At 42.3% G+C, this 24,189-nt stretch overlaps 1 protein-coding gene across 1 annotated transcript; it reads right to left on the bottom strand.

Annotated features, from left to right (window-relative positions):
- Nucleotides 1-370: 370 nt before the first annotated feature.
- Nucleotides 371-23,861, bottom strand: ubr1 (ubiquitin protein ligase E3 component n-recognin 1). The gene is made up of 47 exons (XM_080012569.1): nt 23,810-23,861; nt 22,346-22,602; nt 20,796-20,874; nt 20,577-20,687; nt 18,097-18,224; nt 17,863-18,001; nt 17,696-17,758; nt 17,485-17,608; nt 15,889-15,996; nt 15,706-15,794; nt 15,507-15,605; nt 14,653-14,810; nt 13,984-14,083; nt 13,480-13,608; nt 12,585-12,765; nt 12,257-12,318; nt 11,994-12,104; nt 11,830-11,895; nt 11,632-11,733; nt 11,454-11,517; nt 11,235-11,359; nt 11,088-11,140; nt 10,907-11,009; nt 10,766-10,814; nt 10,501-10,655; nt 10,276-10,375; nt 10,082-10,185; nt 8,203-8,283; nt 7,758-7,936; nt 7,412-7,620; nt 7,048-7,147; nt 6,768-6,920; nt 6,471-6,571; nt 6,194-6,281; nt 5,950-6,098; nt 5,784-5,839; nt 5,602-5,698; nt 5,439-5,506; nt 5,071-5,218; nt 4,135-4,222; nt 3,507-3,643; nt 3,291-3,399; nt 3,137-3,193; nt 2,969-3,046; nt 2,694-2,864; nt 2,262-2,363; nt 371-1,746 (listed from the first exon to the last, which is right to left on the bottom strand). Exons 1-47 carry the CDS (start codon nt 23,852-23,854, stop codon nt 1,605-1,607), a joined length of 5,217 nt encoding a protein of 1,738 aa, XP_079868695.1. The 5' UTR covers nt 23,855-23,861; the 3' UTR covers nt 371-1,604.
- Between the last annotated feature and the right edge of the window lie 328 nt (nt 23,862-24,189).

Below are 24,189 nucleotides of genomic sequence, written 5' to 3'. Positions count from 1 at the left end.
AATTGGAAAATCTACTGAAATAACCCTTTTACCATCCAAAGTATAATAATGGTTAAAAGACTGACATTGGCTGCTTTTTCAGTTCAACAGCTCTTTTCTCCAACACTCACACAAAAATAAGACTATACGGTGCTTCCCATGAAAATCCAACAAACTACCATGGTGTTTAAATCCAAAGTGCCTGATCAGGGATACAATAAATTACAATATACAGATTGGAAGGGTGCGAAGGTGGATTATTATGATGGAGCTGCAGTCGATATTGTAGTATGAGGGTTCATAGTGACTTAACTTGTGTTTTAAGCTTTCATTAAGTTATCAGCAGTGTTAAATACGAATGTCTTGGTTCTCAGACAGACAAAGGAAACCGTTTGGAGATAGACCAAGGTGTTTATTTCAACAGCCTAGAAGTCATATATAAGTGTCAAGCAACACAAAAGGATGAAATCAAATATGCACACAATTTCAAATTTTGCTTGATGAAATGTACAATTGTGAACAAGGAGATTGAGATAATAGCAGATCACTTCTTACTTTTCAATAAAATGTACAGATTTGTCTTAAATAGTATATATTGAAATTGTGATTGACTTGGTAAATGCAATGAGTATTTCTACTGGCATTACGCAGGTATAAAGCTTTATCCAGCAGTAATGTATTCTAGCATATTATCACCCTATATGCATGGGGAAATGATATTTTTAGCCATTATCTGGAAACTTTACCTTAAATAAATCTTGATAGATATTACACACCGAAAAATTTGGATCTGGGTGGGCTAATAGTGTATTTTAATTAATCTTCTGAAGCCACCTCATAGAAGTTCCGGAACGCCGATACCATCCCTGCAACCATACATGTAAAACACAGAATATGGCTGACATATTCAAAAAACATTCTCTGCCAAAATGGCCAGCTTAATAGATGTTTTTTTTTTTTCCCCCACTTTTTCAAATTAACCGTTTAATGACCTGTACCACTCAGACATTAAAGTACCGATTAGCTTTTAAATAGAAAGTGTTTATCTATAAATTTTCCATATAATTATTTATATACTGTATATAAAATTCTATAAGCCGAATGGTCAGTAACGTGACTCGCTGTGTGGTCTGACTAAATAAAAAATAAGAAGCATGACCCATGTCTCAAGTTCAAAGAAGTAGGTATCCATATATAGTATAACCCACATTAACGAAACAAAAAACTCCAACATAAGAGAGTGCAGAGAATTCACAGGACGTCCTGGGAGACACTTCACACATAAACCGATCATGGAAACATCATGTATGTGATGCGTCTTTATTTGAAGATCCCTCTTTCAGAGAGGACATGTGATAACGTGATTAAGGGAGAGACCAACCGTCAGAGAAGAAAGCAAAAAAAAAAAAAAAAAAAATTAAAATTAAAGAAAGGCGACTTAGGTTTATTAATTTCCTCTCCTTTCCCGCGCTCTGGACTCCACCCGGGGGGGAGGGAGGCTCCTCGGGGGGGGGAGGGAACGGCTCCTCCACGACCCCCCTCGTCCCGGAGAGCAGGTTTGCTTGTATGTGTGTGTGTGTGTGTGTGGATGCGTGTGTCGGCTTTCTCTGGGTTCCGGCGGCTCATCACAACATCTGCCACTCGAAAGCAAACATGACGTTGACCACCTCCAGGCTGCGGGCGATCTCCTCCAGGATGCAGTGCTGCTGCCACAGCTGGTGCAGCTTCCTGTAGCGCTCGGGGCAGAGGTGCAGCGGGTTTCCTCTCCTGGGGGGATCAGAGACACGCGGTTCTGTATGAAGACCATGTTTGCAGCACACGCACTTCATGTGCCATTGCGATACAATTTGAATTTCATACAACCCCCAACTGGGTGGATTTAAACCAATAGCGCAACAAATCAGTGGTATTCGAGGGAGAGAAAAACAACAAAAAAGAAAAAAGAATTTTTTATATATATATATATATATATATATAGATAGAGATTTAACAATTGTGTAAAATCTAATTTATTAGGCTTGCATGGCAACCAGACACATAGGGTTGTCACAATCATGAAATTGTTGTTGACGATTAGTGACTGCACTGAACAACACAAATGGAATTTTAACTAACATTTGTGGAGAGTTATTTCACCCACTATTATTTTTTTCTGGTGGTTAAGAGGACTAGAGGTCAGCACTGGGGAGACTTGCAAAAACATCCCCAAACAAAAACAGCACAGAAGATAAGCCAAAAGAAGCCAATCGATCGCACCAGGGAGTAAAAGCAAAGCGCCTCACCCAAGCTGGGGGTCGGTTTCTCCGTAGTCGTCGAGGTACGGGGCGGGGTATGTGCTTCCTCGTGTCTTGCTCGCCTTCAGCACAATCTCACACTCTCTTATCCTGAAAACGGGGAGAAAAGAACCAACGAGTCGGCATTTAGAGACATAATTGAAGACGTAAAAACAAACATGATAGATAATAATACATAAAGATGCTTTGGAAATCTTTGCAATATAACCTGATTCATTCCAAAAAAAAAAAATCCCTATTACTTATTGGCTACAGCGATACTGAATTTTGAAAAAAACAGGCAGTCCGGATGTTGAAATAGTTTAAAGACCGTGGAAGGCAAACAAACAGGTGTATGCCCTCTGTTTGCCAATAGGTGGCGATATTTGCCAAAAAAATGTCAAAACGGACAGCTATTGCTTTGAGGCTCATCCGACCCACCTGAGGAATATGCCCACTCCGGCGCCGCACGTGGCGGCGTGGGCGGTGCACGCTCCCACGTCATCCCCCTCCAGCTGCGTCTGGCAGCAGGAGCTCTGGGAGCACAGCATGGTCCCGCACACCAGGCACAACGTGGGGTGCTTCCGGTCGTCATCCGTGGAGTTGGGACATCTGAGGGGAGGAGACAGCTGAGTGGAAACACAGCGACAGCTTCCAACGGAGGGTTGGGGAACAAGATAACCTTTCGCGAGGGGCTGCAAATTTCCACAACTTACTGGAAGTGACTTGCTTGGTTGAGGAGAGCACTGTAATCCTCTGGAAGATCAATCAAATGATTCCTTCTCCTGGGGTATCTGCGCGGGGTTCAATTATTAAATCATGCAACTTATCACAAAAACACGAGGCAGTGCTGCTGAACCAACGCAAGGAGAATGAGGCGCTACCTGATTGCCTGGATTTCACTTTTCAGAATTTTGGTTACAGCTGGGCTCTTGCACCACCTAAAGAACAATCACCATGGTTACAATAGCACGGGGTCCCTGTCATGCACCCAAACAGGTCAAACTATTTACCACATGCCACAACCACTGTGAGTACCTGTGCAGCAGCGGAGTAACAGTCTCCCTGTGGTCCTGGAAGAGCTGGAAGACATTGGAAGGTAATGCCAGGTAACTGCACAGCGCCTCCACATGTCCTTGAGAGGTGACTGCAACAGAGAGACCTCGGCGACTTAGTGAAGTCAAGTCACATGGGTCGACCACACAGTTATCGATCCAGAAATCCTCTCTGGTATCATTCTGATGCCCGAGCTACCTGCAGTACTGGAGAGCTCCTCCGGAGGGGGCACTCCTGTAAGGCCATTGAAAAAGAGAGCGGAGCAGCGCAGGAAAGGTGCCATTCCTCTCCTCACTCGTTCAGCCACAGCGCTGCCCGACACATCGGAGTTCAGTCTGATGAAGCACGGAGCAATGTGTGAAGTACATATCTGGACAGATCACACGAGACTAGATATCCTCTGGGATTTTGGTTATCGCAATATTGTGATATAGTTAGATTTTGTATTTAAGGATGAATTACAGTAATGCAGGCCTCAGACTGTTTGATTTCAATATGCACACTACCACACACTAATAATTACAATACTAATTATTTGTTACTCTTGTGTGTAAATAGCTTATGTAAGCACCAATAGTAACCCTCAAAATATTGTCAAATTATAGTAGAGATATTCATCGAAGCTTATTGTGATGTTTGATTTTCTCAACAGAGCCCAGTCCTAAAATTTACCTCTTAGTTCAGAGCATAAAAGCCGTGTTTAAACATGTCTACTGATTCATCGCTGGTTAGGAAAGTAGATCATGGATGGGAGAATAATAAAACAGAAAAGAGACACTTGCATATTGCATAATAAACAATTTGAGAGATTTAGAGGTTCTCGTACCCTCCACTTTGTTGGGCCACCGTGACATAGAGCTCTGCTGCTGCCCGGGCTTCCTCCCCCTCCTCCCCAGCAGCGACCGCAGGGAAGTCTGGACACGGAAGGGAAAACACTGAACTATTACACTGGTGGACAATTCATTAAAAGAGAGCTATTATGCTCCTTTCTACACAGGTTAATAGAGGTCTCTGAGGTCCCAAAAACATGTTTTTTCAAGTTTTGTTGCTGAAAACACCACTCAGATTGTGCATTTGAGCCATTCTAACATGCCTCTATAACCCGGTCATTCCAAAACTGGCTGTTTGAGTGGGAGGAGCCACCGTCCTGAGGCCCCGAGGCCTGTGAGCCAATGGCGTTTGAGCATGGCTTTCGGCTTTCATTGTATTTACTCATTGACCTTCACCGATTTCACCTCATCAGTCCCCCGAAATATGTTTCTGAAACGGTCCAAGCTTGTTGGAGACACGAGACACCGCAGCGGGATACACCACGCCACACCGGGACTCTCGGACACGAGTATATTTTGTTTCATGTTAACGTCGGAAAATAAAATAAAATAACTAAATACATCTACAATAAAAACACTGTTTATTTATTGGTTCTGTTGGAGAAACGCAGAGAATCCGATGGAGCAGTTGACCGTATAAAGAGATCCAGCACGAGCTGACGTCAGTTCATGCCGAGAGCAAAAGAAAAACGTTGCAAACCCAAGGTTCAGAGCGGTCGCAAGCCTGAGCATTTTGCTCAAAGCGATTATTTGTCGTAATTGACCTCATTATTTGATACTTTGTCTACTTGGTCTAATATGAACATCCCACATTGTAACATTATATAGATGACGGAAAAATAAGGAAAAGCAGAATAGGTCCCTTTTAACTCATCATGTATAAGTGGAGAAGGTGAGTTTAAATTTCTAAGGTGTTGCCTGGGCTGTTGTACCTGAAGAAGAGAGCAGGACCTGCAGCAGGTGAGCCGTGGTGACCAGGTGGAGGATGTAGAGGTGGTTGTAGGCCGAACTGACGGCAGACGGCTGCAGGTCTACTGCCTCTTCCTGGTACAGAGCAGGAATAGAGAGGACCAGCCCCACCTGGCAAAATAACAAAACCTGGCTCATACACATGATCCTTTCGATACCGAAGTAAAAGTCTGTAAATTACAGAAATTTCTTAAAATTTGCGGTTCACTGTATTTTTTTTTCAGCTCAATTTCGTATTTATTTATTCAATTATGCAATTTCTCAGAAAACTTGCCATCCATAATCAATGCACCTAGCTAAATAAGAGCTGTTAGCTTTACTGGAAACCTACCAGAAGATGGAAGAAGTCCACCTCGAAAAGAGAAGGGGTGTTTTCTCTGCTCATGGCCGGCAACAAGACTGTAAATGGACATATGAGCTGTAACTACAAACATCACTGCACAAAGACTGAAAAAGAAAAGGTCAGCGTTTGCATATTTCAATGGACCGTGCACCTCCGAGCATGTCTGTAAAGTGCTGCTGGATGACAGCCTGGGAACTCTTCAACCTCTGGGCTCCTGAAAACTGGATGACTGCCTTAAGACCTGCCAGCTAAAAAAAAAAAAAAAATAAGAGAGGGTTATATATATATAAAAATATAAATAAGATATAAACACTTGTTTTTATGATATCAAACCTGTCTGTTCTGTAAAGATCCAAACAGTGGCTTGTCCTCTTCCTGCAATACATTCTCTGTAAAGACACAAATTGTATTTATTTAATAAAATTAAATAAAGGAAATCATTATTAACTCTGGGATGACGACGGGGCAGAGATTTCTGATCACTGATCCCGTGTCTCACCAATGGCTTGGATGGTGAAGGCACAGGTGTTCCAGGCCATGGTGGGGACGTACGGGCACAGCTCGTTGGGCCCCGTCTGCAGTCCCACCCTGTGCACGGTGGTCGCACACACCACCAGCATCTCCGCTATGCTGTCAGAGAATTTCCTCCTGAAATAAAACCAGCGCAGAAGATGTTAGCCATCTGCACTCTGAGGCGGAAAATAAACCCCGAGACAGTTGCTAGTTGGTGGTGTGTCTCTCACGGTTCTTGTACTCCGAAGCTGAGGATGGATCTGAAGTCTGCCTGGCCCTCTCCACAACGACCCATGTCTTCATCGTGACTACTGCTCTCTGCCAAGGGGGAAAAAAAACAAAAAATACAATGGATTTTCTCACACTGGTTCCCCACCTGTTTTTCAGGCACCATTGGTAAGGAGACAATGATATCTGTTACCTCAATGGGTAATTTATTAGACTTAATCAGGGTTCAAATTCTAATTATACAGTTTAATTAAAACACGTTCCAGTTTGTGTTCTTACCTGTATCCTCGTTGATAGACTTGAGGCCCTTGATTCTGGCAGAGAGGATCTGAATCCAGCGAGGCAGCGTCAGGTGCTGTCCCACAATCTCTGCATTCTCACTACACACACACACACACACACACACACACACACACACACACACACACACACACACACACACACACACACACACACACACACACACACACACACACACACACTAAACTTGATCAACCTGATCATATGGTCATACACTCTTGATCATTTGATCATATCTCAGTGTCGGATTTTGTTCGAGAACATGAGGTGCCTCACTAGTTGAGTTTGAGCGGTTCCAGTGGGATGACAGGGACCACGGTATTGCACAGAGACTTGCAGAGGGGACACAGGTACTCCCCGTTTTCCAGGTCGATGATAAGCTCGGCGTGGATGCGGTTCCTGGTGGTGTTCTGGACAGCCTCGAAATACCTTCAGAGATAGAGAGGGTAAATAAAGAGAAATTAAATACGTGCCTTTCGGTCGTCGAAGGACATCAAAACAATGAGTGATATACTGTATGTCAAGAAGAGAGAAAAGTGCTTCTGCAATGACTAACTTCTGCCAGCAGGTGGCGTGCATGACGTGACCGCAGCTGCCAGTGTGCGTCCCCACCGCCAGATCAGGAGACATGAATAGGGGGTATGTTGTTCCCGTACCTTCAAGAGGTTAACGATAGGATTAACTACATAATAATATAATAGAAATGCAAATTAATGAATTATTATTATTATTATTATTATTATTAATATTATTAATAATAATAACAACAACAACAACAACAACAACAACATTAAGAACAATAATAATACAAATAATAATAACATTAAGAACAATAATAATCATAATATAATCATATTATTATAATAAATATAATAATAAACAAATATAATGTACTTGGCCAAGGCAATGAAGAGACCGACCGTCAGCTTTATTGGTCAGTATCCTTCCCCTGCACTGTGTCAGCACCGTGGACCTCTGGACGCAGGCAGTCAGCACCATGGCTGGGGACTGGGCCGCCACCTCCTGCTCCTCCTGGCACAGTATGCAGGTCAGCACCTCCCGCTCAGCTGGCGTGGACCCCCGGTGAGGCCCCAGGGCCACACACAGTTCCTTCTGCTCCACGACACAGCTACAGACAGCAAACAGAGCTCAGTCTAATACTGATTTGGTGATTTCTATATTCCTTATTTAACTGATGGATACATATAAAATCTACTATTTTAAACAGAACAAGAAGACATTTTTGTCTCTGGTTGTTGTGGTTACCTCTCGGTAGGAATGGGTTCTCCTTGGATGCCGCTATCTGGCATGTTGTCGTATAGCATCTTGTTGGACTCGATGAAGTTCCTCTGCATGGCCGACATCTGGGCCATGATCTTCTGCCGATGGAGCTTGGCGGCCTCCGCCTTTCTCTTCCGCTCCGCCTTCTCCTTGTCATGGCCAATCTGGGAAATCCAACACCAGGAAGCAAGTTAAGAAACAATTCGGTAAGAATTTTCATTGCAGAAAAAAGTCCAAATTACTTTCTGAAATACTATTGAGCAAACAACAAACTACAAACTTGAAGATCAGCAGTTTGATGGGACTATTGTGGGACTACTATTGTTGAAAAAAAAACAAAACAATGGCACTAACACGAAATAATCCAGGTTATGCTGCTCAATTCAATAAAGCATCAATATTTCATCATTCATTCATTCCCTTGTTTTACCTCTTCTGGTTTGGTTGTCTCCATGCTCAATGCAGCTGTTGGACTTGAGTTCTCTCTAAGGCACTTGACCATTTCAAACATCTAGCAGATAAAATATATATTTGTAAGCAGGCAACACATACAAAGGTCAATGTTAAATTAAGAATCAATAATGAATGCACCTTAAAGGAAAATTCCAGCCCATAACACTGCCATAGTTATAATTTGCATATTGGTGATATAATAATATTTCCTTTTGTGTGTAGCATTTCACCTGCAGCAGCTAAAATTCAGTCCTGTGAGATGTGACCAGATCAAATCAGTGCAGTTTAACATGTTAAGCATTGATGAGCTCTCGCAAGCTCAGTTTTTAAGCTGAGTTTAGGCTCAGTTTAGGTTTCGGGTATTAGCGGAAACTAGACTTCCAGACGAATCCGTAACTATAAACCACATCATGCCAGCTCACCGAGAAGCCGGCATGACATAGCTCCTAAGTTGGCTATGTTTTTAAACAAAAATAAATGGGCATGACTATTTCCAAACGGGTCCCTTGACCTCTCACACCCAGATAACTGAATGAAATAGGGCTCATTAAAACCGCAAGAGTCTCACATTTACAGCCATTCCTGACATATTTTGACCTGACCGGTTTTCTGCGTGGAGTGAAAATGTTATTTCGACAAATTATCGGCCAGTTATCAGTCAACCCACCTTTTGATAAATAATTTTCACAAATACGGTTCCAATATTCATTATTTTTCCAATTATCTGAATCGTTATTTTGTCTGATAGGATTGCCGATAAAATAAATAAATGGGTTCCTCTGGCTCTGATGCAGCTGCCTCTCTCTGAAAGGTTTCTGTTGTTGTCTAGCTCATTGTCCAGCAGCATTATCGGCTTCATATCCATAAAATGTACCCCAATTGTCGGGAAGTCGGATGGTCGGAATTAGAAAAAACAGGAGTTGCCTAAAAAAGGCAGTAAAACAAGATACTCGCTTTAACTGTGGGAAAAAATATATATATTTGTCACTTTGTTTCACTCCATCTTAACATAAGAGTCTGCCTCTGAGCAGTCGAAAGATGGATGGATATGCCTCAACTTATGTTGTTGTGGCATGGTAGCAGAAGCCAAATGTTGCAATCCATGAAAGGTGTCATCTTGCAAGTTCCAAGGACTTCGCGACCCCTTAAAACGCTCACATTGCATATAGTGTATTCCACTGTATTTTCTTTACGGTACATCACGCTACGTTGCTGCTACTTAAATGTCTGAGCTGTTGATACAGCGGCAGCGACAGGAGGGTATTTACGAATGTGCAATCACGTAAGTGTGATCAGATCACCTGACAATAAACCTAACATTGTTTGTAAACAGTAAAATGTACCCATTTTGGGGATGTGTTGATTATTTTTATCTATTTAAAATTTCAGTTCAGTTTACAAGAAACGCAGCCAGGAGCACCCTGCACTTTATTTTTCAAAATGTAATGTTGAAATGTTGTGTTTTCTAGTATTTATCTAAACATATATCTAAATATAACTTGGTGCAGCAACTAATTACACATAATTGAGCATGGGAATGGCCATCATTAGGCATGAGTATAATGTTCAAAGCCCCTTTACACACAATATTAATAATTGTATCAGGCGCAATTAAAAATAATGTTTATTACCTTTTAAGTAATAAAAAAGATTGACATACATTGTCAAGCTGCACAACAATTGATCCCTGAGGGTGTCAGCTTTGTGATGGTGTAAGGCACTTGTATAGGGCACCAACTGCTGAATTGACAGAGTGTTCTAGGTTGGAACTTTCCTTTAAAAATAAATAATAATAAACTAAATAAATAAAAAAATCTACGGTTGCAATTTATTATTTCATGGCTTGAATGACGCACCTGTAGAATCCACTTGATCATGTCGGTCTGGGCTTCGAGAGAAGGGATGACCTTTACCTTGGCCAGTAGGTGGAACACAGATTTTCCGTGTTCCGAGCCTATTTCTGAAAGAGCGTCCAAAAGTAAACATTTACAACAGGGAACTCTTTTGCGAATGGCCTCAAGTGAGACATTGTGAAGCGAGATCCACTTACTGCGCGCCTTGAGGCTGAAATCAAACAGCACCTCATCCCCTGTGCTGGTCTCCAGCTGGCACTTCTCCTCCAGCAGTGCCTGAGCTATCAGGTGCAGGGCCTTGACGGAGGGGGGGGTAGATATTGTCAGTACAGGAGGTTAAAAAGGAATACAAACAAGGAAAAAGGATACAAAGGATACAAACAAGCCAAGGTAAAAAAAGAAAAATAAACAGTATTCTGTACCCTCTGGATCATGGCTTCTGTCCACTGAGTGGCCCGGTCCTCCACAGCTCTTTGCAGAACACGTCTCAGAACGTGGATGAGGACGTCGCAGCAGAGCAGGCGCACGATACCAGAGAAGGTCGGGCAGAAAGCTGGGGGCACTGGAGGGCGCAGAGCTGGGTGATGGGGGTGGGGGGGGGGTAATCAAGTAATCAAGTTTTCCAGGAATCGAACAATGAAATACGGTCCCTAGTCCCTAGTGCCTAGACACACAGGTGACATTCACCTTTATCGTTGCCTTCCTGCGTTCTCCTCTTCTTCTGGGAGTCTTCAGCCTAGAGCCAAAGAAGCCATCAGCCGTAGTTCAACTTGAGGTGTGTCAAAATGCGTAGAATGAGCTCTGGCAGCAGCTTAGCCTTTTCCATACCTTGCTGTACTGAGATTTGGAGTAGTGGTAGAAGAAAGGGTTGAATTCTGGCAGACACTCCTTTTTCACCTCGTACAAGCCATGGCCGGACACCCCAGGCTTCCTAAAGCAAAATACACAGAATAAACCACATCAGAAGTTGCTCACGAAACTCATGAGTAATTCTTCTGCCGTTACTAACCTGAAGGTGGCCACTTTGGGAATAACAGACTCGAGACCCGTTTCATGGCTCTCCTATGAAGGAAATATTTGAAATATTAACACCCGTTTGAAGTGTCAAAACAAATGTGAAAACAACATTCGGGAGAGGCCGGGCTATGGATCTCACATTATCTGGCAGGCCTTTGATCAGGCTGCTGTGCGCCATGGGTTCGATGCACAACAAGTGAATCACCTCCCTCATCGTCACGTCCTCTTTGGTGACGTGGCTGACCCCTGGGACATACCGCTCCCCTGGACGAGAAAGAATGCATCGATCAAACAGAATGAGCTTCGCACACAATAACACCGTATGACACAGAGTATCACACACAAGAATGACATGTACCAATTATGACGATGAGGAGGTAGAGCATCTCTTCCGTCAGCCGGTTCCATTGTTTCAAGAGTTCCTGCGGAGAGAGCTCCGTGGTTCAGCACAACTCACAGAGCCACATTTTTAAATCCAATATCCAAAAAAAAAAAAAAAGGTTTCTACCTTTTTTTTTTTTTTTAATCTTTCTCACCTGGTCTTTGCCTGAGGAACTGCCATTGAAGACGTCAAAGAGCTCAAATCTCAACAAGATCAGCATGAGAAAGTGGTTGGGGTCCATTTTGGAAGCAGTGATCTGTTCATCATTTGGGGAAAAACAAAACACCCAAAAAGTGAGATACACACACACACACACACCTTATAATAAAGTACAATTATAATTTTCTGTCACCTGAAGCATGAGAATGTCCTTGTCATACATCTCATCCCTGCACTTCACATCCTGGTAGTAATACATCTAAGCAAAAAACAATTACACAAAATCAATTACGCAATCACAGAAATGATTCATTCTGAATCATTACGCCAAACGGCTAGGCTAAGACGGTCGTCTACCTGGCTAACTAATGAGAGGCCGTTCCTGCGCCACATTTCAGCCGAGACCTGGGCAGCGAGCACCACGCAGCGCAGAGGATGCTCTCCAAACAATGTGTAGTCACAGCTCTCCTGGAGGGGAAAGGCAATCTCTGCTCTTTAGCACCACAACTGGCAACAAAGGCACTCACACAACTAGGAAAAAATACAAGTTTCGTGAATAAGGTTTTTTCTTACGATGGAAAGTAAACTAAAAGTCGTTCATTTCATTAAACGTCACTCACAGGGTCAATGTATTTGTGCAGATGTTGAATTGCTCCGGTTCTACACAGGTGTAGATACAAGCCTGTGGATAAGATAGCACAGGTGATCACATGTTCAGTATCACACAATGAACAATGGAGGTCAGCAAACATCCAGCGTTAAAGAAATCAACAATTTGATACAGAATTTGATACAGATTAAAATTATAACACAGATTCCGTGAGCAGCACATCCTTTGCAAAATGAGTACAAAATTCACTTTTGAAGCTCATTTGGTCAGGTACGATCAGTCATTCATTCAGAACATTTTTAAAAGAACCAATGACCAAAGTAAAGTAGATGCCTTACCAGCGATAAGCCTGGAGATAGGAAGATGTATGCTGACGGGCTCCTGAGACACTTTGTATGGACGGATGTGAAGGATGTGCTTACACATGTAGAAGTCGGAAGCCTCGCTGTGGAAAGGCTGGTTACTGCAGCGCATGAGAGTTTTGTGACATTCTTTGAATGTCAGAAACAGGAGCTTGTCCTGCAAGAGCAAGATGTGAGAGAGGAAGAGAACATAATGGATTCATCCTAAATATGAAAAAAGGTTAGCGCGAGCACCCAAACTCTGCAGGAAATAAGAGAAGTGGCTTAAAGAACGATGATGCCTTGCTGATGAGATTTCTTACCAACACAAATTACGGTTTTCCGAGTTCCCGTGAACGCAGCATCACTTCCTGCTTTGGAGCGCTTTCAACTGGAGAGCAGTGCCAGCGTACGTAACCGCCCCCCCCCCCCCCCCCCCAATCAGAGCGCATTACAATAACAGGTAAAACAGATAGAAGCTTTCAAAATGCACAGGGATAATTTCAACACAGCTCTCCGTACACCCCGATGGCGGAGAGCAACACGAACAACATATAAAACAACTAAAAACAGTGTGTGGACAGGGCACGGAGCAAGCACAACTCTTGACTCGTTAAGATTATTTTCTGTGCATAACGCATGGAGAAGGGGTTTCATTCCATTAGCAGATGTAAAATAAAATAACCAACAGCTAAGATAAAAACACACTGTTTTGGCGCACCGATCGCAGGCACCCCATCCCTGGCGCATTGTTGGACAGGGAGACAGGTGTGCAAGATCGGAAGTCGAGAGAGCCGAGGGTTGTTAATACTACGGTAATCTTAGCTAGATGTTCTGTTCTGAGATACAAAATTGCCCCCACCCCCCATGTGACCAGAACCTGACAACTTACATCAGATGAGCACCAGTCCTGGAACATGGACAGAATGTGGCGGAGCTGCATCTGGAGAGAGAAGCCAGCCTCCCACTCTGGTTCAAGCTCAATGTGCTGGCCAAACTGCCGCTTCACCTCCTCCATCCCCTGGAAGGGAAGGGTGGAGATACATCACATACCTGCTACCCCCATTATAGGCTATTAAGCAATTAAACATAATCTTTATTGTCATTTGTATTAGGTCTCCCCCTATGACTTGAAACCTTTAAATGATGACTTTCAACTCGACTCAAGCAAAATTTGATTTGCAGCCAGTGTTTAAAGCAACACAGTGAATGCATCCATTCAGAGCATTCACAACAGTCGATCATTGATAGATGAGAACAAGAAGGGAGATAATTAAATCCTTTGTAACACGAGACAATCAAAAAGGCCAACTTCAGTAAAACAAAAACAAAACATCTGAAAGTGATAGAGCGTGGCAGTGTTGTTCCACTGGATCAGAGTTGGAGTAAAGTGTACCTGCATGCTGCTCAGGAGCCCAAGAAAGACTTTGAATCCCTCTAGGAACTCCTTCCTCAGCTCCTCCGTCCACACTGTGGGTTTACTGATCAGAATGTACCTGCAGTTGGCGGTCGGGACACATCTTGTATGAGAACTGCACATGTTTAGACAATAAAACAACTATCAAAATGCTCTTGGACCGCATCATTAACGCAAACGAGAATACATATTTTCAGGTCCAACCCATTTGAATTATTCTGCTTCTGTTGTCGATAACTAAAATGTGTTTGATTTGGAAGTTTTGAGATTTTGAACTGTAATTTCAAATCAGCTGCTGATCTTAAATAACATAAATCTCTTAAATCTTGAAAATAAAAAAACTGGAGTTCCAAAACAATTCATGGTTGGTTTTTTTGAGACATTAAGATTATAACAGGCCTCATCATCCTAATCATAGCAATCATAGTAATTAAGAATTCATTGTGTGCATTTAATTTAAGGCCCTATTTACAACATGGTATTGACATGAAACTTGTATCGATATTGCAAGACTGCAATAGTATTTGAAGAGTAGAAGTATAATTTTAGATATAACAACAAAGATGGTCATAAATGGTGGGATCCAATTTGGACATTATTAGATCCACTTTGTTCATATGAAAAGCCCCAGTAGCCTGTACAAATCACCTAAGGTCATGGAAAATAGCCTGGACACGGAAGAACTTGTCAGAGTTGTAGCCTTGGAAATGGAACCGGTTGTTGGTATCCAGGTAATCCCGTAGCAGTTCCATGACAGTGAAAACTATCACCTTGATGACATTACCCGCCTCAATCAGATGTCTGGCCTGAAGGGGGGGGGGGAAATGAATGGACATTACAATGCATGAAATGGACATTAAAACATGGCCAAATATGATCTTCATAAATAAGAGTATTACAATTGTACCATAAGCACCCTTGACCATACACCAACACCCCCCCCCACCCCCCATGATGGTGGTCACTGTGAAAACTCCAAAAGATAAGGAGGAGATCGTAATTTCAGACCAAGGTACGTCACCAAGGTACTGTTTAGGTTTTATCACGTTGATACTTGGAGTAGCAGCGTTGCTCTTCGGCACTGTGAAAGAATGCTTAGGCGCTGTGTCTAAGTCTTATAATGGTAGGGAAAACCCTGCTGTTTATTCTGGCATCATGTTGGCTAAATTTTTGGTGACATTCTTATGTAAACAAACACGCATGTAAACACAACAGGCAATTATCGGGATTATAGACAGACAAGTCGATATAGCAATTATCGCGACAGGTCTAATAACCACTAATATTGTCTAGCTCCCCAGGTGCACCTAAAACAGCTTTGAACTGTCGAGGCATGGACTCCACAAGACCTCTGAAGGCAATTTCAAGAACTGACTTGCTGCCTAATATACCCACTCCTAGACAGGTGCCATTGAAACAAGAAGAGCAATGTTATTCACTTCACCAACTATCAATAGCTATTCATAATACATACTATGTTAAATAAAATGCATTATACTTGCCAGTGTAGGTACAGTGAAGATCTGGACAGACAGAGCTGTAATGGATATACTCCTCTCATGATCATCATTGATGAAGTCCTTCTGCAGTTGCAGATAGTGCTGAAATGCAGAGGAACGAGATACCCTCATTAAGACATGAACACACTCTAAAAGCTAGTAAAAATAAAGTAAAAACATTCAATAGAGATTTTTTTTTAACCTTTGTAAATTCAATTGCAAAAAGTCTCTTGAACTCAGTCTCCATTAGCGCACTACAGAAGATCAACTCGTGCACCACCTTGCGCGCTCCTGGTGGGAAAAAATAAAATAAAACAGATTGGTCATTAAACACAGAGTTTGAGTGATTAATCTGTATTCAAATTAAAACCCCAGATTTACGTGCCTTTGTACATCTTGGCATCATGCAGCATCAGTCTGCTGATGAGACACGGGTGATCTTCCTCTGCGCTTGGCTCAAGAGCCACTTGACAGAAAACCTGCCGGAAGCCCACTGAAAAGCACACACAGCAGCACCAGTCAGATAATGGGTAAATAGAAAAACACAGCTGCAATGTTCAAACATTGAAAGGGGACCTATTGTGCTCCTTTTCACACAAGTTGATACAGAGGTCCGCAAAACTTGTTTTTTTGCTTAACATACTACTAAGATAATACATTCTAACATACCTTTATACCATCCTGTTCCTAAACAGGCTGTTTTGTTTGGGAGGAGCCACCAAAGGCCCCGGGTTCTGTGACCCAATGGGATTTGAAAACAAGTTCCGGGTTCTGTGAGCCATTGCATTACATTACATTTAGCAGACGCTTTTATCCAAAGCGACTTACAATTATTCAAACACCGATGGACGCAGCCATCAGGAGCAATTAGGGGTTAAGTGTCAGGGACACTACAGCATGCTGGCAGGAGGAGCCTGGGATCGAACCAGCAACCTTTTGATAACTAGACGACCAGCTCTACCTCCTGAGCTACCATCGACTGAGCCAATGGTGTTTGAGCATGGCATCCGGGTTTCATTGTATTTACTCCATAACTTTCCCTGATTTCACCTTATCAGTCCACCAAAATCTGCTTCTGAACAAATTTGAGGTGAAAAAATAAGCAAACCTGTTGCTGAATCTTCACTCATATTAGATCTACAAGAGCTAATTTAAAGTTAGTTCCAACTTCCATCGCCGTGCTTCAAGCTTGTGGGCGACACAGACACCGCACTGCGACGCACCAGGGCTCTCGGAAGCGGCGTTCTTGTAAACATCGGAAAATAAAATAAATAAATCTTTTATTCGTTTTGTTTGGAGAAACAAACAGCGGATGGCGCACCGCAGCCTACGGTCTATGTACTGCATACCTTTTTTTTTGTTCATTAAAAGAAACGCAGCAGAATTACTTTTTAAATACTTACATTTCCATCATCTGCAGTTTCTTCACAGACAGTTGTTATTAATTCCTCTCGCTTTTAAAATATTTGTTTGTTGAGTTACTCAGATGGGGGCAGTTCTAATTCTAATGTGTCTTAATGCTGCGTAATACTAAGAGAAATCGGAACGGCTTGTTTCAGGACATATTTTCGGAATTAGAATGCTTACAATGACTGAGTTGGCTTCCTTCACAGTTTGTGTTAGTAGGCCCATCAGAGACCAAAATGTATGTGCATAAGCACTGAAAAAGTGAGTTTTGCATAATAGGTCCCTTTAAGGGACTTGAAAGTGGGTAGCGGATGAGGAAAATATCCAAAGTCTAACATGGCAATCCATGAATTTGTGTTGGGTATATTACACTGAAAGTCCCAGAATTCCATTTCGAACCACAAACTGCAATCGAGGAGCACATGCATAACGCAAATACATTGAAAGGGTATTTCTTAAAAAGCAACTCCTAAACAGATATTGTATAGACATCAAATATGGGCTATTTCTAACTTAATAATCGCGCGATTACCGCTTTAACTTTGGGGTTCTCTATAGTGTTCAAAGTTTGGACCTGAGTAGCTGATAATCTGCTGGAACCAGGAGCCCAGTCGCAGCGCAAAGCTCTGATGGGCCATGACTGCAGCGTGAAGGATCTCTACACGCAGCGGCTGCAGGGATATGTGCTCCGAGTTAAACTGCAAAACAGAGGCATGAAAGTTTAAGGAACTGAATCCTTCTCAGTGTCACAAATCGGTCTTGGTGTGATGAATGCTGTAATTTACCCTGATAAGGTCTTTTGCTTGCTGGCAGGAAAGAAGAGATCCTTTCTTCACTGCCCAACGGCCCTGTTTCACGCAAATTAGAATATGTAAGTTATTTACTCAAACTTGTCGGGGATGTTGCACACCATCAGAATGTAAATTTTAAGCCATAATTTATTTTAAAATACCTCTTTGTCAATCAGCGTCGTTTGCGTCTGGGCATCGGTGCGGTTACACTTCACTGAGCGCTGCAGGGTGTAGATCACGTGGTCATACGAGTGGTGCTCATCGTTGTACAGCACGCAGAAATACGTGTCCCCTTTCACACTGAAACGGTTGGGGAGAGAGGAAGTGAGCCATCGCTGGACTGTCTCGCATATCATGCAGGGCCGCTTTACGTTTGTTTGTCAAGGTTGCGGTACCTTGGCTGGAGTTGCGCCGAGAGCTCCAGGCTCTCCTCCCACACCAGCATGTCAGTGGTGTAGCGCAGGAGGCACCGGAACAGCTTCTCGGCTCGGTCACACAGGCCGGGCTCCATTGCACACTCATCCTGAAAAAGACAGATAAAAGCTGCCCACCTTCTTTCAGAAACACATTCTGGTCCTCTTCGATCATTTGACAAGATGAGGCATGAGGAAAAAGAAGATCTATTAACACAGAGTCTTAATTAGTTTCCTACTTCCTGTATGACAGGGCCCCTTCTACAAACAAACAACTACAACGCGTTCCAAATTATTATACAAATTATATTTTTCTCTGATTTTCCTAAATAGTCGATGCAAATGACAGTCAGAATAATTTTCAAGTCATCAATCGTTAGGGTATAATTCGAATGTTATTGAACAAACCTCCCAATGATAACAGTATTTTTTTCAAAAATAAACTCAAAATGCACTGTTCCAAATTATTATGCACAACAGAGTTTAAAAACATTTTATAGGTTGTAAAGAACTGAAAATGGTCATTTGTTGAATTTGCAGCCTTAGGAGGTCATATTTACTGAAATCAAAACCAATTTCAATCAAAAACATCTTAACGGGCCAAGTTACATCTTAGCATAGGATCCCTTCTTTGATATCACCTTCACAATTCTTGCATTCATTGAACTTGTGAGTTTTTGGAGAGTTTCTGCTTGAATTTCTTTGCAGGATGTCAGAATAGCCTCCCAGAGCTGCTCTTTTGATGCAAACTGCCTCCCACCCTCATAGATATTTTGCTTGAGGAGGCTCCAAAGGTTCTCAATAGGGTTGAGGTCAGGGGAGGATGGGGGCCACACCATGAGTTTCTCTCCTTTTAGGCCCGTAGCAGCCAATGACACAGAGGTATTCTTTGCAGCATGAGATGGTGCATTGTCATGGATGAAGATGATTTTGCAACGGAAGGCACGGTTCTTCTTTTTCAAGACTGTTTGAAAATGAGTCTTCATGTATTTCTGGGCCCACTGCAACCCTTTCTGCTTGTGAGCATTGGTTAGGGCTGGCCCAATAGTAGGTTTATGCACAACTGCAAGCCTCTGGAGGATCCTACACCTTGAGGTTCGTGGGACTACAGAGGCACCAGCAGCTTCAAATACCTGTTTGCTGCTTTGTAATGGCATTTTAGCAGCTGCTCTCTTCATCCCATGAATTTGTCTGGCAGAAACATTCCTTATTATGCCTTTATCTGCACAAACCCGTCTGTGCTCTGGATCAGCCACAAATCTCTTCACAGTACAATGATGAAAGTTTTCGTGAAATATCGAATCTTTTCATACCTTGTCCAAGGCATTGCACTATTTGACGCTTTTCGGCAGAAGAGAGATCCTTTTTCTTTCCCATATTGCTTGAAACCTGTGGCCTGCTTAATAATGTGGAACGCCCTTCTTAAGTAGTTTTCCTTTAATTGGGCTCATCTGGCAAACTAATTATCACAGGTGTCTGAGATTGATTTCAGTGATCCAAAGAGCCCTGAGACACAATACCATCCATCAGTTTAATTGAAAAACAAAAAATGTAATGTTTATGACACTTAAATCCAATTTGCATAATAATTTGGAATGCGGTGTAGACTCTGATTACTACATACTTCACCCAATAACATCAAAATAACCAGCTGGACTGGGAGGAGGAGAAAGAGATATACAAGGAACTCAAGGAACTACACTGTGCCAGACCCGCCCGGTCTGTTTGACGGTCACGTCTGGCCCATGTACGTCAAACACAAGAACATCTCATATATATGACGTGACTTTCTGTATATATATATGACGTGACTTTCCTGTGCGACTTCCCACTGCTTGTTAAACACATGTTTAGATCTGGAGTGAAAAACAACAAAGCACACCACCAGACAGAGGCCAGCTGGGTCGCCTCTTATAGATACACCTGCTGAATGTGGAAACAGGAACTGAGACATCAATTCCTGTGTATTTGTTCAAGGCTTGCAGGGATGATATTATCAAAGGAAGCCTTCTCACTATGACGGGCTAGAAAGACAATACACCCAATGATCTCAGAATAAAAAGAACTAGAATTTCAAAACTTTGTTGCATGATAAACTAAAGCCTCGTGATTAAATCCAGGAGAGAAAATTTATCAAGATACACAGTAGAATGTTAAAACTATACCGCTAAGAAACAATAAGATGTATTCCTTCAACCCAAGCACAAGAAAGGCGGCTTTCTAATGCTCCATTCCTTTCCCCACTAGCTTAAAATGATACAGCCTACCCCCCCCCTAAATCATAACAGTTTTCCAAATGTTCTCAGGCAGTGCAGGTCACTTAAATGTCACTTTCCCAGACACTCTTGTTTCTACAGCCAAAGATAAAGCCAAAAGAACAGGGTGAAGGGGATTCTGGGGTTCACTGAATGGAAAAAATGACATCCTTCCAACCTCCCCCTTCCAGCAATTATGTAACTCACCGTTTCCATGGCAGTGGCCGTCCCTGGGTCATGCTTGGAGCAACAGGGGCCAATCTTCCAGGCCTCTACATCGCCACAATCACAGAAGCCCCCACCAGATGATGCATGCATCTGGAGAAGACATGTTTGTCACAATGGTTAAGCAGTGGACAAAGATAGCATATCAACCGCTTAAAAAGGTATTATAAGCTTCATATGATAAAAACATATTGGTATTACCTTATAGCGATGGCCTTTATGCACACTATCCTGAAAGCAGTCCATGCATAGCACACAGGTGGGATCTATCGCACAGTCCCTGCAAACAGCATGATTTGGCTTGTCATCATCCATGTGTCCAAAGCTGGCTACAAACAGTAACTATGAATGTGGCAAAGTAAATGGTGAAAAACATTTTAGTATCTTTGAAATATCCAACACTGAAGCTAATTCCAGTTTTAGCTTGTGCCCTTAAAAGTGATTGTGTTGAATGGAGCTGTTGCACCAATAGAGACACCTCAAACCTGGGGTAAAAATATCTAATACTCACTATGTCACTATGTTTGATGAATGGCATCATTACATGTAAATATGCGGTTACAATTTGGTTGACAATTTTGTTTTGAGTATCGTTGTGAAGTTTGAGGGGTGGGGTGTACGCTTGGATGATATCCCAAATTTTAAACTGAGATGCCGTCCCGCCCAAATATTGCAACACACTACAGGTACTCCTCACTGAACGACTTAAGTTCCATTCCTAGGACCAGGTCGTTAAGCAAATTGGACGATAAGCTAGGACCCGTGTGATTTCACAGTAAGGGGGCGTAGCCATTGCAAAAGCTAGTTTAGTGAATACTGACAGACTGCGGGCATGGGACTGAGACTGAGAACGGTGATGCGCGATGAGATGCTCGACGCTGAGACACCGGCAGTGACAGAGATAGTGTTCCCATTACGCACAGTGGCAAAAGCAGTGTTTTTGGTTTCCTTCAATTACAATAAATACATCTACAATAAAAAAAACACAGTGTTTGTTTTCTTTGGAGAAACGGTGAACCTTTGATGTAAGATCACAGAGGGTCACAAGTTGCGGCTGGGAGTTCACGTAATGTCCATGTGGAAAGGATCTACACGCAATGAGCTTCGCCCGTTGCTCTCCGTGGTACGACGGACGGCCGAACAGGGGGAGGGGGCAATATTTCGATGCTGTGAAAATATTGCATATGATGGTAAATATTGCGATATTGGATATTATCGAATATCGGCGCAAGCCTTGTGGGGCAGGGTGGTTAGAGGCAACCAGCCTGGATGACAAATATATTTCTTGAATACAACCAAAAAAGATACAAGTAGATAATGATAAATTCAGAGTGAATCAATTTAGTTACAAGGGAAAATTTATGGAAAGGAGCATGTCACCAGCATTCTTACTTTTATTCCACTCAGGTCCATGAACAGACTCTTACTAAAACCAAAGGGAGGCAAGTTGTATACGCTTTGCTGTTGTCAGTCTAAATACATTGATGTGGTCATCTGATCAGTGATTTGATCACTGCAGAGAAACAAGTCCTATCACACAGTTAATAGTGAAGATACTTGATTATATAGGCCAAAAACGCTCCATAAGCCATCTTGAAATCAGCTTCCTCTCCAATTCTGTAATCCAAAAGGTCTGCAATCTCTAGTTTGAAATGTCTAGCCAGTTATCGCATCACACACAAAACAAATCATGAACCTTGACAAAGTTTATTTCAGATTGTCTCAGGGTAGATCAGAATGTCTGGTCCAACCTGCAGGAGTAGACAGTCTCCCCTTCCTTGAAGACACGTCCACAGAGCTGGGAGGAAGTGCTGCCTTGCTTGAGTTTCTCCAGAGCATCCTGAGGATCTTCTCCAAAGAGGAAACACTCCAGAGGGTAGAGGAGGCGTCTCTGCACAAGCTCTTCCTCCTGAGGATGGGACTCTGTATCCAGGTAGTAGATCTGCGGAACCTGCTCCCTCAGGTAGCGGAGCAGCTCTGCACAGCTGTCTGTGGCCTCCCGCCATTTCTGCAGAAAAGCAGAACATAGTAAGACCTGCTTGTGCATCACCACTTCATGTCAAAGTCAGACCTAATATAAATTTCCCTGCATTAGAGACATCTTACGCAGTGTTTTTCAACCACTGATTGTGCCATGCCACACGTGAGAGCTCGCCAGGTGTGCCGTGAAAATCTTTCAAATTGCACCCATAAAAACAATGGAAATTAGCTTTTGTGTTGGAAGATCAAAATTGCTGTACTAATTTATAAATTCCAGCCAGGATAACAGCTTGGTGTCCATCAAAATGAGTTCAAGTTCCACACTGGCTATAATAATAAGCAGCTAAACATGTTTGAAGTTGTGGTGGTTAACCGGATGGTGGTGTGCCGTGACATTATTCCATTGCGTGCAGTGCTAGAAACAAGGTTGGAAAACAGTGATCTAACATATATTAAAAGGCACCTAATGGGTCAAATGCAGAGGAGCCATTTCACCGGCCACCATCAAGCATGTGCATGTGTGTGTGTGTGCAAGCATGTGTTGTGGAGTGTCGTGTGACGATTAAAGACTGTTTCTTATCAAGTTACTTTTCTTCAATATCAATATAAAATATTTGAAATGCCTCACTGTCTAAGATTTCTGATAGAATATGCTCAGATGACAATTTCGCATTTGAGTATCAATAATCATTGCAGTTTTTCTCAAAACTGAGTACCTTAGTCTGTTTATTAAGAAAAGTAAACATTGCACCTTTGTTTAGCATTATTTGAAGTAGAAATGTCATTATAAACTCAACAATTACCACAATGAAATACTCCTTGCATACTCCTTTAGATTTTTGCTGTAGTTAAATCCTGACATTGAAACCAGCCTCGTGAAGCAGGCTAATTAATAAAAATATTTGCGTTGAATATTTGCGTTTTTCATGTTGCAGGACATTCTAACATACCAACTTTCAACGAGGCTGTTTGAAAGAAGGTGATTTAGGTATGGGCATGGACTGATTGGAACCTGCTTTTCTTAAGCAACATTGACACCGATCTGGGACACACCGTAAGATTTTAGACTATTTCAAGTTAGCATAGTAGCTAGCTGCATTTTATTAGCCTAGCGAATAACATATCTTCCCACTACGGCACTAAACTAGGTGGTACATGCTGATGCTATAGATATAATGCAACCGTGTCGTTTTGTTTCGACGCGTGCAATGCGTTATAACACACACGAAACATACCTTGCTGAGGTCCAGTCCGCTTATGGATTTTTCACCTTCCGCCATATTCCACCTGCCGTAAAGGAGGATGTTGTTGCTAAGGAAGTGCTCCCGTTGTAACACAACTTTTTACGACCTTTTTACGTTTTGTTGAAAAACACGACAAGTTCACAATAGCGCATTTCTCCTGCCATGAAAACATATACATTGCTTAAATACGATTATAAATATAAATTATAGAAACATATATAAACCAAATAAAAATTAAAAAAAGACGTAGAATAATTATACGGCGTCTGTTATTTTTACATGTGAAATTGAAATACAACTTGATTTGTCGATTTTGGTGTCATCGAGCGATATTATCGTGCCGCCTTCCATTGCTATCGGAACTCGGGAAA

Source organism: Zeus faber (genome assembly GCF_960531495.2).
Source record: "Zeus faber genome assembly, chromosome: 13".
NCBI lineage: Eukaryota > Metazoa > Chordata > Actinopteri > Zeiformes > Zeidae > Zeus > Zeus faber.
This window is presented reverse-complemented; position numbering and strand designations above follow the sequence as displayed.

What these genes read in the sequence shown, in the direction of transcription:
- ubr1 (XM_080012569.1), bottom strand. Translation starts at nt 23,854, where the DNA reads ATGGCGGAAGGTGAAAAATCCATAAGCGGACTGGACCTCAGCAAG. An exon ending in CACGCCACCTGCTGGCAGAA is followed by an intron (nt 6,921 to 7,047) that starts GTTAGTCATTGC and finishes CTATCTCTGAAG; the next exon opens with GTATTTCGAGGCTGTCCAGA. An exon ending in TGGACTTCTTCCATCTTCTG is followed by an intron (nt 5,219 to 5,438) that starts GTAGGTTTCCAG and finishes TTATTTTGCCAG; the next exon opens with GTGGGGCTGGTCCTCTCTAT.